This window comes from Borostomias antarcticus (assembly GCF_949987555.1).
Source record: "Borostomias antarcticus genome assembly, chromosome: 15".
NCBI classification, from domain to species: domain Eukaryota; kingdom Metazoa; phylum Chordata; class Actinopteri; order Stomiiformes; family Stomiidae; genus Borostomias; species Borostomias antarcticus.
The window spans coordinates 4980257-4993487 of NC_140248.1; the positions used below are offsets into that span (position 1 = coordinate 4980257).

The 13231-nt window shown below is 49.2% G+C and overlaps 2 protein-coding genes across 3 annotated transcripts in view; both read left to right on the forward strand.

Moving 5' to 3' along the window:
- Positions 1 to 1378: 1378 nt before the first annotated feature.
- Positions 1379 to 10635, forward strand: LOC311318500 (polyadenylate-binding protein 1A-like; the record flags this gene model as incomplete). The annotated part of the gene is made up of 6 exons (XM_084449850.1): positions 1379 to 2653; positions 2740 to 2824; positions 3036 to 3194; positions 5759 to 5994; positions 10140 to 10254; positions 10577 to 10635. The coding sequence occupies 6 exons, from the start codon at positions 1379 to 1381 to the stop codon at positions 10633 to 10635; spliced, it is 1929 nt and encodes a 642-aa protein (XP_084305976.1).
- A 1596-nt stretch (positions 10636 to 12231) lies between these two features.
- The window catches only part of LOC311318374 (major histocompatibility complex class I-related gene protein-like), a 24416-nt gene continuing 23416 nt past the window's right edge, over positions 12232 to 13231 (forward strand). For both annotated transcript variants that reach the window (XM_084449690.1, XM_084449691.1), the window contains exon 1: positions 12232 to 12376. In XM_084449690.1, coding sequence (XP_084305816.1) covers positions 12328 to 12376 — 49 coding nt within the window. In that variant the 5' untranslated portion in view covers positions 12232 to 12327. The remainder of the gene's footprint in view (positions 12377 to 13231) is intronic.

A 13231-nucleotide genomic window follows, 5' to 3' on the forward strand; every position in this document is an offset into this window, starting at 1 on the left:
TTATTGTAGCCTTCACTTCAGATTATAGCCATAAGAACACAACATGTCATCTAGCAGGGGGAATATTACAGACAGGAGGTCAACAGCTTTGTTATGGTGCAAGGCCAGAAGGCCCGGTCTTTATACTCTTGTAAATGTAAGTCCTTTGATGGTCTCTTCATGTGTTGCTGGGTGACTGGTGTTACAGTCGGGGATAGGAACAGGACAAATGATCTTATAAAGAAGGCAGGTTCAATCATTGGCCTGACAACTTACTCCTTGGAGGCCATCACTGAATGCTAGGCTATATAATACAACTGGAACAATTCTGAGGTATGATAGCCATCCATGCAACTGTCTCTTTCAGTCAAATCATCTAAGAAATAATAATAATAACAATAACAACAATAATAAGAATAATAATAGTCGAATAATAAGAATAATAATAATACCAATCTAGCAGTAATAATAATATCAATCTTATTATTATTAATAATACAAATAATAATAATAATAATAATAATACTAATCAAGAAACATCAAAACAACTGTAACAGGCTGCTGTAGCCTACATGAGAAAATAATTAATAAAAATTAGGCATAAAGGTTGGGTAGCAACTTGTGTTCACTGATAATAATAATGGATTTGTCAACTCATATTGTATTTATATTTTGCTACTCTTTAGTATAATTATTGTAAGTCACTTTGGAAAAAGGCGACTACTGAATGATTGTAATGTAATGTAATAATGCAAATGCAAACGTCGTATGAAAAAACAATTTACCCATGATCCCATTTTAACGAGAGCAAAACAGTAGAAAATCAGAAAATTGAACCAAATTTTCAATGTGAATTAAGACTAACGAATTTTAAAATGATAAACGGTACACGGACCTTAATTCAGTTCAGGAGAATCGCATGAGTAAACTACTACCAATGTGTATTAGAATAATGCAACATGCCTGTGGACTGAGGCCAATTTGGATTGCATGAAAATGGGCCAACGCCACGAGAAAACAAGTTGCACTCTGACCTACAGTAGCAGTAGCTTATGCCTCTACTCTAAAATGAAATATGTGAACTTCTTTGATCGAGTCGATCATGGCTACTAAATGCTGTGATTCTCAACCTCTGTGCGCAATAGCAGAGGTACGAACCATGCGCACCCGAGTGTGTGAACTCAGTCTTTATCATGATGACATACATTATTGGTATCCCTTGAAAAAAACGTCACAACTGTCATAATTGTTCATCATGGTCATCAAGGCAACGTTGGAAGTTAGAACTCGTTCGGAACAAACGTAACAAAACCCTTTGGAATTTAGAACGCACACTTTTGCTTGAAAGTCCAAGTTCATTCCTTCAGTTGTCAGTAGCGTTTCTAATAGATCAGAGAAAATGAATTTCAGTGTTAGCTGCCAGAAAGCATCCCTCTACATGGGGGACCTGCATCCTGATGTGACCGAGGATATGCTCTACCACAAATTCAGCCCAGCTGGGACAATCCTCTCTGTGCGCGTCTGCAGAGATAGGCTCACCAAGCGCTCTCTACGGTACGGATATGTGAACTTTAAACAGCCAGCGGACGCCAAGCGTGCCCTGGACACCTTGAATTTTGAGGAGCTCAAGGGCCGACCGGTCCGCATAATGTGGTCTCAGCGCGACCCCTCCATAAGAAAGAGCGGTGTTGGGAACGTGTATGTCAACAACCTAGAGAAGAGCATCGATAGCAAAGCCCTGTTGGACACCTTTTCTGCCTTTGGTAACATCTTCTCTTGCAAAGTTGCATGTGATGAGCATGGCTCAAAGGGCTATGGTTTTGTGCACTACGAGACTCAGGAGGCTGCTGACAGGGCCATCCAAAGACTGAACGGGATGTTGTTCAACGACAGGCTTGTCTTTGTGGGCCGCTTCAAATCCCGGCAAGAACACAAGGTGGAGTTGAAGCAGGAGAAACAGGACCGCGTGATCCACCACAAGGGCATCAACCTATATATCAAGAATCTGGACAACCAGATTGATGACCAGCGACTCCGTAATGCGTTCACTTCCTTCGGGAATGTCCTCAGTGCAAAAGTCATGATGCACGGTGGCCTCAGCAGGGGCTTTGGCTTTGTGAGTCTCTCCTCCCCCGAGGAGGCCACCAAGGCCTTGACTGAGATGAACGGCCGCATCATGGCCACCAAGCCCCTGTACGTGGCCCCGGCCCAGAGCAGGACGCAGCGCCAGACATACCTCACCAACAGGTACATGCAGCGGGAGGCCAGCGTCGGCACCGTGAGCTACCGGCCTGCACCGCCCTCTGGAGACTTCATGGCTGCCGTCCCTGAGGCTCAGAACCGGGCTGGGTACCACCCTGACACCCAGCTGGCCCAGCTGAGACCCGGCCCTCGCCAGGCAACCCAGGGCGTCTGTCCTCAGCATGTTCAGAACATTCCAGATGCCATGCCTCCATCTGCCCTGAGCCCCAAGACGTTCAACACCATGACGCCCAACTCCCAGGTGACCCACATGATGTCCACCCAGCGTGTCTCCACCCAGACCAGGGACCCTGCTCCCAACAGCCATGAAGCCCCCGTGCTCGGAGTGTCCCAGCCCAAGTGTGGCACTGCAGTCCACAAACCTCAGCAGCACATGGACGCCACGCCCAAGATGGCTACCAGTGTTCCGCAGGTACAGCAATATTCTCACTGCTCTTTTTCTCCACATTGTCAGCACTAGCCTTGTGTGTCTAACTATGTCCCTCTGTCCTCCTCCAGCCTGCTGTCCACATGCAGAGCCAGGAGCCTCTGACTGACTCCATGCTGCCTACTGCTCCACCTCAGGTGCAACAGGTGATGATGGGTGAGTCTACTGCTCTGGTGTCACACTGTAGTCCAACCCACCTTAAAGTTCTGGTAAAAATGGCACCTCTCCCCTGTCCTTTCATTCCCAGTATAGGAAACATTCCTGTGCTCCCGTCATATGGACTTTATAATGTTGTTATGCTGTAATGCCCCCCTTACATCCACACAACATACCAACCACCCCTCTGTTCCCCTCTGTTCCCCTCCAGATGAGAGAGTCCTCGTCCAGGTCCAGGTCATGCCGCCCAGCCTGCCGCCCAAACTAACTGAGATGCAGATGAAGCAGGAGAAACAGGACCGCGTGATCCACCACAAGGGCATCAACCTATATATCAAGAACATCCACACAACATACCAACCACCCCTCTGTAAAAAAAAAATATAGATAGATAAATCAATAGATAGATAGATAGATAAATAGATATGATACATAAAACATATAGATAGATAGATAGATAGATAGATAGATAGATAGATAGATAGATATGAGATAGATTTATAAAAAATAGATAGATAGATAGATAGATAGATAGATAGATAGATAGATAGATAGATAGATAGATAGATAGATAGATAGATAGATAGATAGATAGATAGGCCCACCTGACCTACAAGCCCTACCAGGCCCACATGGTCCTGATCCAGATGACCTGCCAGGCCCACCTGATCTACCAGGCCTATCGCTTGACCCACTGTACTGTACCAGGCCTATCACCTGACCTACCAGGCCTGAAACCTGACCTACCAAGCCTTAAACCTGACCTACCAGTCCTATCACCTGACCTACCAGGCCTGAAACCTGACCTACCAGTCCTATCACCTGACCTACCAGTCCTATCACCTGACCTACCAGTCCTATCACCTGACCTACCAGGCCTGAAACCTGACCTACCAGTCCTATCACCTGACCTACCAGGCCTATCACCTGACCTACCAGGCCTATCACCTGACCTACCAGTCCTATCACCTGACCTACCAGGCCTTAAACCTGACCTACCAGTCCTATCACCTGACCTACCAGTCCTATCACCTGACCTACCAGTCCTATCACCTGACCTACCAGTCCTATCACCTGACCTACCAGGACCAACTGACCAACCATGCCTACTAGGCCCAAGTGACCTACCACACCTACCAGGCTCACCAGACCCACCTGACCTACCATGGCTACCAGGCCCACCTTACCCACCTGACCTAACAGACCTACCTGACCTACCATGGCTACCAGGCCCACCTGACCTACCATGGCTACCAGACCCACCTGACCTACCATGGCAACCAGGCCCACCTTACCCACCTGACCTAACAGACCTACCTGACCTACCATGGCTACCAGGCCCAACTGACGTACCATGGCTACCAGACCCACCTGACCTACCATGGCTAACAGGCCCACCTGACCTACCATGGCTACCAGACCCACCTGACCTACCATGGCTAACAGGCCCACCTGGTCAAGAAAGCAGCCCAGCAGAGACCAACTCCACAAGGAACCAGGACCTTTGACTCTTGACTCTTGCTTCATGGATGAAATCGAACATTGAAAAAAAGAACAATGCAGAAATAAAACAGCCTATTGTCTTTTTCAAAATGCTCAGTTGTCAGAATGTATGTCATGAAAAATGCCATACACATGAATATGAAACACAAGTTGCTATTTATTTTACAAATTGACAGTCGTTATGTTTATTCCTCATGAAAATGATAATGCAACATATTACTTAGAATCGGAATTTTGTTACAAATGCATACCCATTTAGGAAAAGGAATTGTAAACATGGTATTAATTCATAATTTCAACATTTGATATTAAAGTCGCACTGAAACAGAGAGATCATCTAACTTCCGTTGTTTGACGTATTTCCGACGCAAACAAGCTATGAGGGTGGGACATAATGTTTAGAGGAATTTGATTGGAACATGACAAGTGGACGGGTTTTAAGAACTTTAGACAGATTCTATAGAAGGATAGCGTTGATTGACAGGTGGATGTCGGGAGATTATTGGCCTAAAATCTAAGGTACCTGTTGTCGTCATTGCACGTGACCTACCGTTTTCCAGGAAGTAAGAAATTATATACTTTGATATAAGATTACAACAAAGGTAGAATTTTGTAATTTATAATAGGAATAGGAATAGGTGAACACTATGACCAATTATGTGAACCAAAATGGGACAGAATGCTTTTTTCATTTCAGTGCGACTTGATTGAATTAATTTAGAAAAAAACGTCCATATATTTGTTCTTCGAAAGAGTGCAATCATGCAATCATGCAATCATGACACTGTGTCAGGCCTTTAAGCGTTTGTCTTTTTTCTTAAAAACAAAATCTATAACACACTCAGATCCTGATCTTCAGAGATTCCAAAAATCAGGCAACGAATATATTTAATCTTCAACACTGAGGGCAAAACTAGAGACAAAACTAGCTGGAGAAACTAGCAAACAACAACATCGTTTTACAAGCAACTAGCAAACATTGTTACTGTCATTATTATTAACTAGCTCACATTGTTACTGTCATTATTATTAGCTAGCATTTGCTACTGTTCTTATAGCTCGTGTTCTAATGTGGACACAGGGATCAGGCAAATTAACGAAACTGGACCCAGGAGTGGAGCTACTCGGACGGCGCTTAGTGGGCGCGCTCCGTATATCGCAATACCCCTGTGCGCCCGCACGCTTCCAGGTGTGCGTGCCCGCGCAGGGGTATACGGCATATACGTTACTTGCATCATTTGTATGATGCCGTCTAGAAACAACCTGGTCTCACCCGGCAGACGTCAGAATTCGACGTATGATGCCGTCTATATATGACATTTGGAGGCAATGGACAAACGTCGAATTCTGACTTCTGCCGGGTGAGACCAGGTTGGTTGGACAGGCTGTTGGACACCTTTAATGCGTTTGGTAACATCCTCTCTTGCAAAGTTGCATGTGATGAGCATGGCTCAAAGGGCTATGGTTTTGTGCACTACGAGACTCAGGAGGCTGCTGACAGGGCCATCCAAAGACTGAAGGGGATGTTGTTCAACGACAGGCTTGTCTTTGTGGGCCGCTTCAAATCCCGTCAAGAACGCAAGATGGAGTTGAAGCAGGAGAAACAGGACCGCATTGTCCAGCACAAGGGCATCAACCTATATGTCAAGAATCCCCCCACCTTAAAGGTTTGGTAAAAATGACACCTCGGGGTGCTAGTGAGGCAGCAATGGAGTAAGTCGCAGTGTGGAGCTCCTGCCTAACTTCCTTTAAGTAATTATTTTATCGCGCACTATGTTCATATTTTCGGTGAAATTGACCTTCCAACACATTTAAGAACATTTGGGGACAACTCTCTCTCTCTCTGAACGCACCATCCGTGGCCGAGCCCCCGTCTGCAACAATGAACGATTGGCCCGCTATATGGCTGTCTTTAAATTGCGCGTATTTCAGCTGCTTTGTCTCGACTCTTTGACTGCTGAAAACTGTGAATTGGGACAGCGTGACAGGCCTGAGTATCTGATTTATACCACTAGTGTTTTTCAGTCGAGATCATCATCATCATCATCATCTTCATCCGCTTATCCAGGGTCGGGTCGCGGAGGCAGCAGCTCCAGCAGGGGGCCCCAGACATCCCTTTCCCTAGCAGCATCAACCAGCTCTGCCTGGGGAATCTTTAGCCGCTCACAGGCCAGTGCGGAGATGTAGTCCCGCCACCTAGTCCTGAGTCTACCCCGCGGCCTCCTCCCAGCCGGACACGCCTGGAACACCTCCCTAGGGAGGCGCCCAGGAGGCATCCTCACTAGATGCCCGAACCACCTCAACTGGCTCCTTTCGACGCAAAGGAGCAGCGGCTCTACTCCGAGTCTCTCCCGGATGACTGAACTTCTCACCCGATCTCTCAGGGAGACCCCAGCCACCCTCCGGAGAAAACTCATTTCGGCCGCTTGTATCCATGATCTCGTTCTTTCGGTCATGACCCATCCTTCATGACCATAGGTGAGGGTGGGGACGAAGATAGACCGGTAGATCGAGAGCTTTGCCTTTTGGCTCAGCTCTCTTTTCGTCACAACGTAAAAAGGTAAAGCGACTGCAGAACCGCACCAGCTGCTCCGATTCTCCGGCCAAAGTCCCTCTCCATGGTTCCCTCACTCGTGAACAAGACCCCCAGATACTTGAACTCCTTCACTTGGGGGTAAGGACTCATTTCCTACTCGGAGCGGACAGGCCACCGGTTTCCTGCTGAGAACCATGGCCTCAGATTTAGAAGTGCTTATTCTCATCCCAGCCGCTTCACACTCAGTTGCGAACCTATCCAGAGAGTGCTGGAGGTCGCAGGCAGCTGATGCCATCAGGACCACATCATCTGCAAAAAGCAGTGACGTGATCCCCAGCTCACCGAACTGCAAACCCACCTCCCCCCGGCTACGCCTCGATATCCTGTCCATGAAAATCAAAAACAGGATTGGTGACAAAGCGCCGCCCTGGCGGAGGCCAACACCCACCGGAAAGGAAGACGACTTACTGCCGAGGACCCGGACACAGCTCTCGCTCTGGGTGTACAGGGATTGGATGGCCCTATGTAGGGACCCCCTCACCCCATACTCCCGCATAACCCTCCACAAGACCTCTCGAGGGACCCGGTCGTAAGCCTTCTCCAAGTCCACAAAACACATGTAGACAGGTTGGGCAAACTCCCAAGCCCCCTCCAAGATCCTTGCGAGAGTGAAGAGCTGGTCGGTAGTTCCATGACCAGGACGAAATCCGCATTGTTCCTCTTCGATCTGAGGTTCGACTATCGGCCGGACCCTCCTTTCCAGCACCTTGGAGTAAACTTTCCCTGGGAGGCTGAGTAATGTGATGCCTCTATAATTCGCACACACCCTCTGGTCCCCTTTTTTGAATATTGGGACCACCACCCCAGTCTGCCACTCCTTCGGCACTGACCCAGACTTCCACGCAATGTTACAGAGGCGTGTCAACCAAGACAGCCCCTCTACACCCAGCGCCTTCAGCATTTCTGGACGGATCTCATCAGTCCCTGGGGCTCTGCCACTGTGGAGTTGTTTGACTACCTCAGTGACCTCCTCCAAGGACATTGACGACCCCCCATAATCTTCTGGCTCTGCCTCGATCGTAGAGGGTGGATTAGTCGGGTTCAGGAGTTCCTCAAAGTGCTCCTTCCAACGCTCAACAACCTCCTCAGTTGAGGTCAGCAGTGTCCCCTCCTTGCTGTATACAGCTTGGATGGTCCCCCGCTTTCCCTTCCTGAGGTGTCTGATGGTCTTCCAGAGACACTTTGGTGCCAACCTTCAGTCGAGATCACTTTAGTCAAAATTGACCCATTTATTTTGCATGCAGCAAATACAGCATATTACATTTTGGCGGTGTGCTCTGTTCGGGGGGCCCCCTGCCTTCCACAGCATGTGGAAAGCGCGATAGTAGGGGGAGGCAAAATCTAGATGTTCCCCTCTCTGGGCCAGCTTGGCCCAGAGTGCCGGAAGAGGGAACAGCATCGATTTAGCCCCTGCCTCTATGACGATCAGAGTGGGCCGCGATTGGGAAGTCGCTCGGAGGTAACTCAGCCCACTAAGACCGTCAAAGAGAGCCACAAGGGGACTGCTGTACATTATAGTCCCTGGCCTCCACGGGCCGACGCTTCGTGGAGTTCCGAAGGAGTACAGCCTAAAGCCACTTTCTCCATGGTGACCGTGAAGTTCCCCGGCTTCCACTAGCCGACGCATAGTGGAATACCAGAAGAATGCAGCAATACCCCCGGAACAGAGAGCAACGATGACAACAGAGACGACATCAACAGAACACAGGTGGAGCAGGGGAGGAGGTGGGGCGAGCACGCAGATAGCAAGCGATCAGCAGTAATGGCCAGAGCGAACAATAACATGTTTTGACAGCTTAAATATATGCACTCTGCGTGCTGGACCAATCCTATGACAGCTGACAGTCAGCTGGTAGGTTGTGTCATTACGGGGTGTGACTGATTAGCCTTTGCCGATTAGCCCGGCATTGACGTCCGTGCCTTGCCTGAAGTTGCGTCGGAGACTTCATTAATGCTAACAGTAATGTTTTAATGCCAACAGTAATGTATATGTTCTAGTAGTGTTATATTGTGGATCATTAGCGGATCGCTATTATAGACGCGCATATGTCCCAGCTCGCGCACAGTTCTGGTGGCGCCACTATTTCTTCCCCTCAGCGCTCTTGTGCGCATACTGAGACGTTAGAGAGAGGGGGGGGTGCGCTGTAATTATTGTAGGCTACTTTATTGCCCTCATTGTTTGTTTTTGTTGTTGAAATATAGTGTTTGGCTTTAACTTTGTACGGGCAGAATAATGGCCAGGGCCCTGAACTAGCAGGCTAGTCTCAGTCCAACTACTGCTCTTATCAAAGTGTGTTGGGTTCTGTGGATCCTCACTGATTTGTGTGCCTATGAGTGCTTATCACGTGTGCATTTTTGCTGTTAATTCCACCTATCCTTTGTGTTAGGATTACATTCCTATCATTAATTGATGTGCAGTGTTTGTTTTTGAGTGTGCTGTGTTAGAGTTAAGCAATAAACCACGAGAGGCCGTGTGTTATAGTGATTTTATAACAGCTAGGGGGCGTTGTTAGGCATGACGCGAAGCGGAGTGTTGTAATAAAATCTTTAAAAAATCTAGAATCTAGCTGTTATAAAATCAATATAACACACAGTCTCAAGTGGTTTATTGCTTTTATACAACGGTTACTACAGCTATTAGTGTAAAATAAACACACAGCAATGTAAAATTTTATGTAAACATTTATTCAAAACGAAGCATCATTCCCTCAATTCCGCCGAGCAAAATAGTTCCCCTAACAAAAGGGTTGCCAAGCAACAACAACAACTACAATGCATTGGATCAAATGGGAGGCGCATTCATACTGAAAATGGAATGATATGCGGTCCCAGGTGTGTGTTACAAAGTATTTTAACACGGCTTCCAGCCAATCAGAATCAAGAACCAGAACTAACCGTTGTATAATACTATTTAAATTTGGGCTTGTAGCTGCTCTGTCTAGCCTACTCGCACTTTTGTTAATAGAGGCACATGGCCTCCTTTCTGCCCTTATTTTAAGGAAAACTAATAGAAAAAAAATAATTTCATCAATTTGCTACTTTTCTAAATTGTGTGGTTTATACTTTGGTTACTGAAGCCCCATTCCAGATCATTGGTGTTTTACCTACCTTCCCATTTATTACAATTTATTACAATTACTTTTGTTAATAAATTCACCGTTTGTTATTCCTTATATTGGCCTCTTGCCCATTGTGTTCACTCCACACCTCCACCAGTACATCACGCCCTCTAGGGGGCGTAACAACAGCATTCCGGTCAAATGGCACGGCGATGACCGGCAGCGGGACCAATGGTTTGCGCTAGTGGGGCCGGGGAGCGGTCAGCTGACAGGTCTCCCGCCGTTGGCAATGGTCGGTGACCACGCGTTTCACTCTGGGCCAGTAGAACCGAGCTTGGATCCTCTCCGGTGTCTCATCCAGGCTCAGTTGCGCCCCCAGGAGGTGGATGTGGGCCATGAACAATAGCTTAGACACAACACTTAGGCACAACCAGCTGTTCAGGGAGGTTATAGTTCAACTTCATGATGCGGTACAACAGACGGTTGTTGGTGCAGAAGTGTGGAGGGAGCAGGGGACTCAGCGGACCGAGGGGCTTCCCATGGTGCTCTCTCACACTGACCCAGGCGTGTTCAGCCTCTCTTCCTCTCTCTAAGCTGCGCCGAACCGGCCCGGCTGGCCTCCCGTGTCCCTCCCGGGGGAAGGGGAGGTCTGAACGACGGTCAGAGGGGAGCGGTCGGCCTCCTCCGGGAGCGGCTCCGTGTTTGGGCTGGCTACGGCGTTGCCGGGCTCGGCCGCGGATTCAGGGTCTGTCCCGGGGCTGTGTCCCCCTCCCCCACGGGTCCGACCCGTGAACCGGTGAGGTGAGGACAGAGGCCAGCCAAGCCGTCTTCTGCCTGTCCTCTCTGGGACGGTGGGTCAAGCAGGTGGGGAGGACAGTGGGGCTCGCCGGCTTCATATGGACGTCCTGCAGGGGGCAGTGTGGGGCCAGGTGCCCAGGCTCAGCGCAGGTGTAGCACCTCCAGGACTCTGGGCCGTCGGCTCCCCCTCGGCGCGGGGCAGGTGTGGGCAGAGGCGGGGCCAGGGGGGGTAGGGTGGCCGGCTCCCTCCAGTCCGTCGTGGAGTCGCCGGTGGGACCCGCTCGCCATCATCTGCTCAGTGACCTGGTAGGTCTCCAAGGCGTCGGTCATCTCCTCCTGGGAGCGGCCGGGGGGAGGAGCCTCAGGCATCGGCCCATGACCAGCCGGTCGACCGCGCAGCCAACGGCGGGTTAGGCGGTCTAGCTGGGTCACCTGGCCGCGTACTAGTCCGCGTAGGTCGATATCCCAGGAATGCCGTAGCTGGGCTCGGACCTGAGGGTTCACCCCGTACTGGGCCAAGATGGCCGTCTACAGGGTGTGGTAGTCCGCCGCTTCCTCTTCACCCAGGTCATGACGAGCCCTCTGTGCTTCTCCGGTGAGGACCGGGGCCAGGATGGTGGCCCACTCTCCCCGGGCCCAGTACTCACGGCCCGCCGTCCTGTCCAGTAACTCCAGGCAGGCCTCCATATCGTCCTCCGGTCCTAGCCTGGGGAGCAGCTGGGTCGGGGGGGTTCTGGGTGGGGGAGCCGGACTCAGGCTTCTGCTTCCTGTGGCGAGTCCATCCTGTAACTGCGCCTGGGCCTGCAGCAGGGGGGTCACAGCGTTCTCCAGAGCACTCATCTCTGTCAGGGTTGTGCTGGACTCCTGCAGGACTCACGCTGCCCACCTCCTCCACCACCTGTGGGACACCGAGGGGGAATGCAGGGTGGAGTTCAGCACTGAGGTGGAGTCAGGGGGGTTGCAGGGTGGAGTACAGCACTGAGGTGGAGTCAGGGGGGGTGCAGGGTGGAGTTCAGCCCTGAGGTGGAGTCAGGGGGGGTGCAGGGTGGAGTACAGCACTGAGGTGGATTCAGGGGGGGTGCAGGGTGGAGTACAGCACTGAGGTCGAGGTTAGTGCCGGGACGCGTTTATTTCAAGACCGAGATATCAAACAAAGGGGGAAAAAAATAAAAACTGAAATGTCGGACAGCCATGGTTATGTTGTACTATTCACTCCCCTTATATGAACTTTGTAGACAAGTCCTGTAACTTTTAAACTGAATCATGGCTCGATGGAAATGATGGCTTCATCTGAATGTTACTTTCAGTTTCCTTAGCCAACCTGTGTAGCTCTGTCCACCCTAGATACTACTGACGATCTACACTTATCTTAATTCCCATTGGCTCAGCCCCGCAGAGAACATTTATTTGTTGACACGAGGGACAAGTCTGCTCATTTGAGACCAGCGGTTCTGAGAGCTGAGAACATGTATCTGCGAACTACAGTAATCAAGTAGCCTAGTCGATGTAGGTTTTGTTTTAAGATATATCCAACGGCCAAATTGAACATGAAGTTGATCATCACGCTTCTTCTGGGAATTTCTGGAGCGTATGCTGGTCAGTAGACTGAATTAAAGTATTTCTGGTGGGCATGTTTATGTTAGGCCTACGGTATTTATTTTCACTTTAAATGTGAAAGTTAAATAGTTAGTAAGTACTGTAACTGTCAGCTCAAATAAGTTGTGATCGTTGTGAATGTGATGTTTTTGATCAAATCTGGGGCTGTTTTAGATTAATAGGCCGATTCGGGTCGGATGATGCGACACCTAGGCTATAGAGCACGGAGAGGGGGGGGGGGGGGGTTATAACAGAGATTTTTTATTTCTGACTTGGCAACCCTGCCAATCATTTTTCAAATGAATGAGGTGATCAGGATACATGACACTTACAGTTTTACCCGCCTGCCTCAGGTGAGGGCTGCAGGTCACGTGGACAGATATTCTTCCATCAGCGGTCGACTCGCGCACGGTAGACTTCACCCTCCTGCTGCACCAACACAACAACCAATATAGACATGCAGCAACCAACACGAGCAGAAACTAAAAGAAAGGAAAGTCTGAAAGGAATTTCAAACTACAAGTCCCGCGAAACTATTGTTATTTTGTGGTAATCTGCGTGAGAAATGTGAAGTGTGGCGTGTGAGAGTGTGAACTAGTTGAAATGCGTGTGTCTCACGGCCAATGCGTGAGACTTGGCAACACTGTTCAGAAGCTGAGAGGTTTGGGACAGGCCTATGCTGCTAATGTCTGATCTCTCACCAGACACACCCAGGACATGAACTCAGACAGAGGAACATTTGTTTCATTGTGATGTTCAGGTTCATATTTCTGGTGGTTGAGTGTGAGGATATAAGCAGGGCTGCACATCATTAGAGCTTGTGTGATGATAGCAGAAATATGATGGGATGCAAAG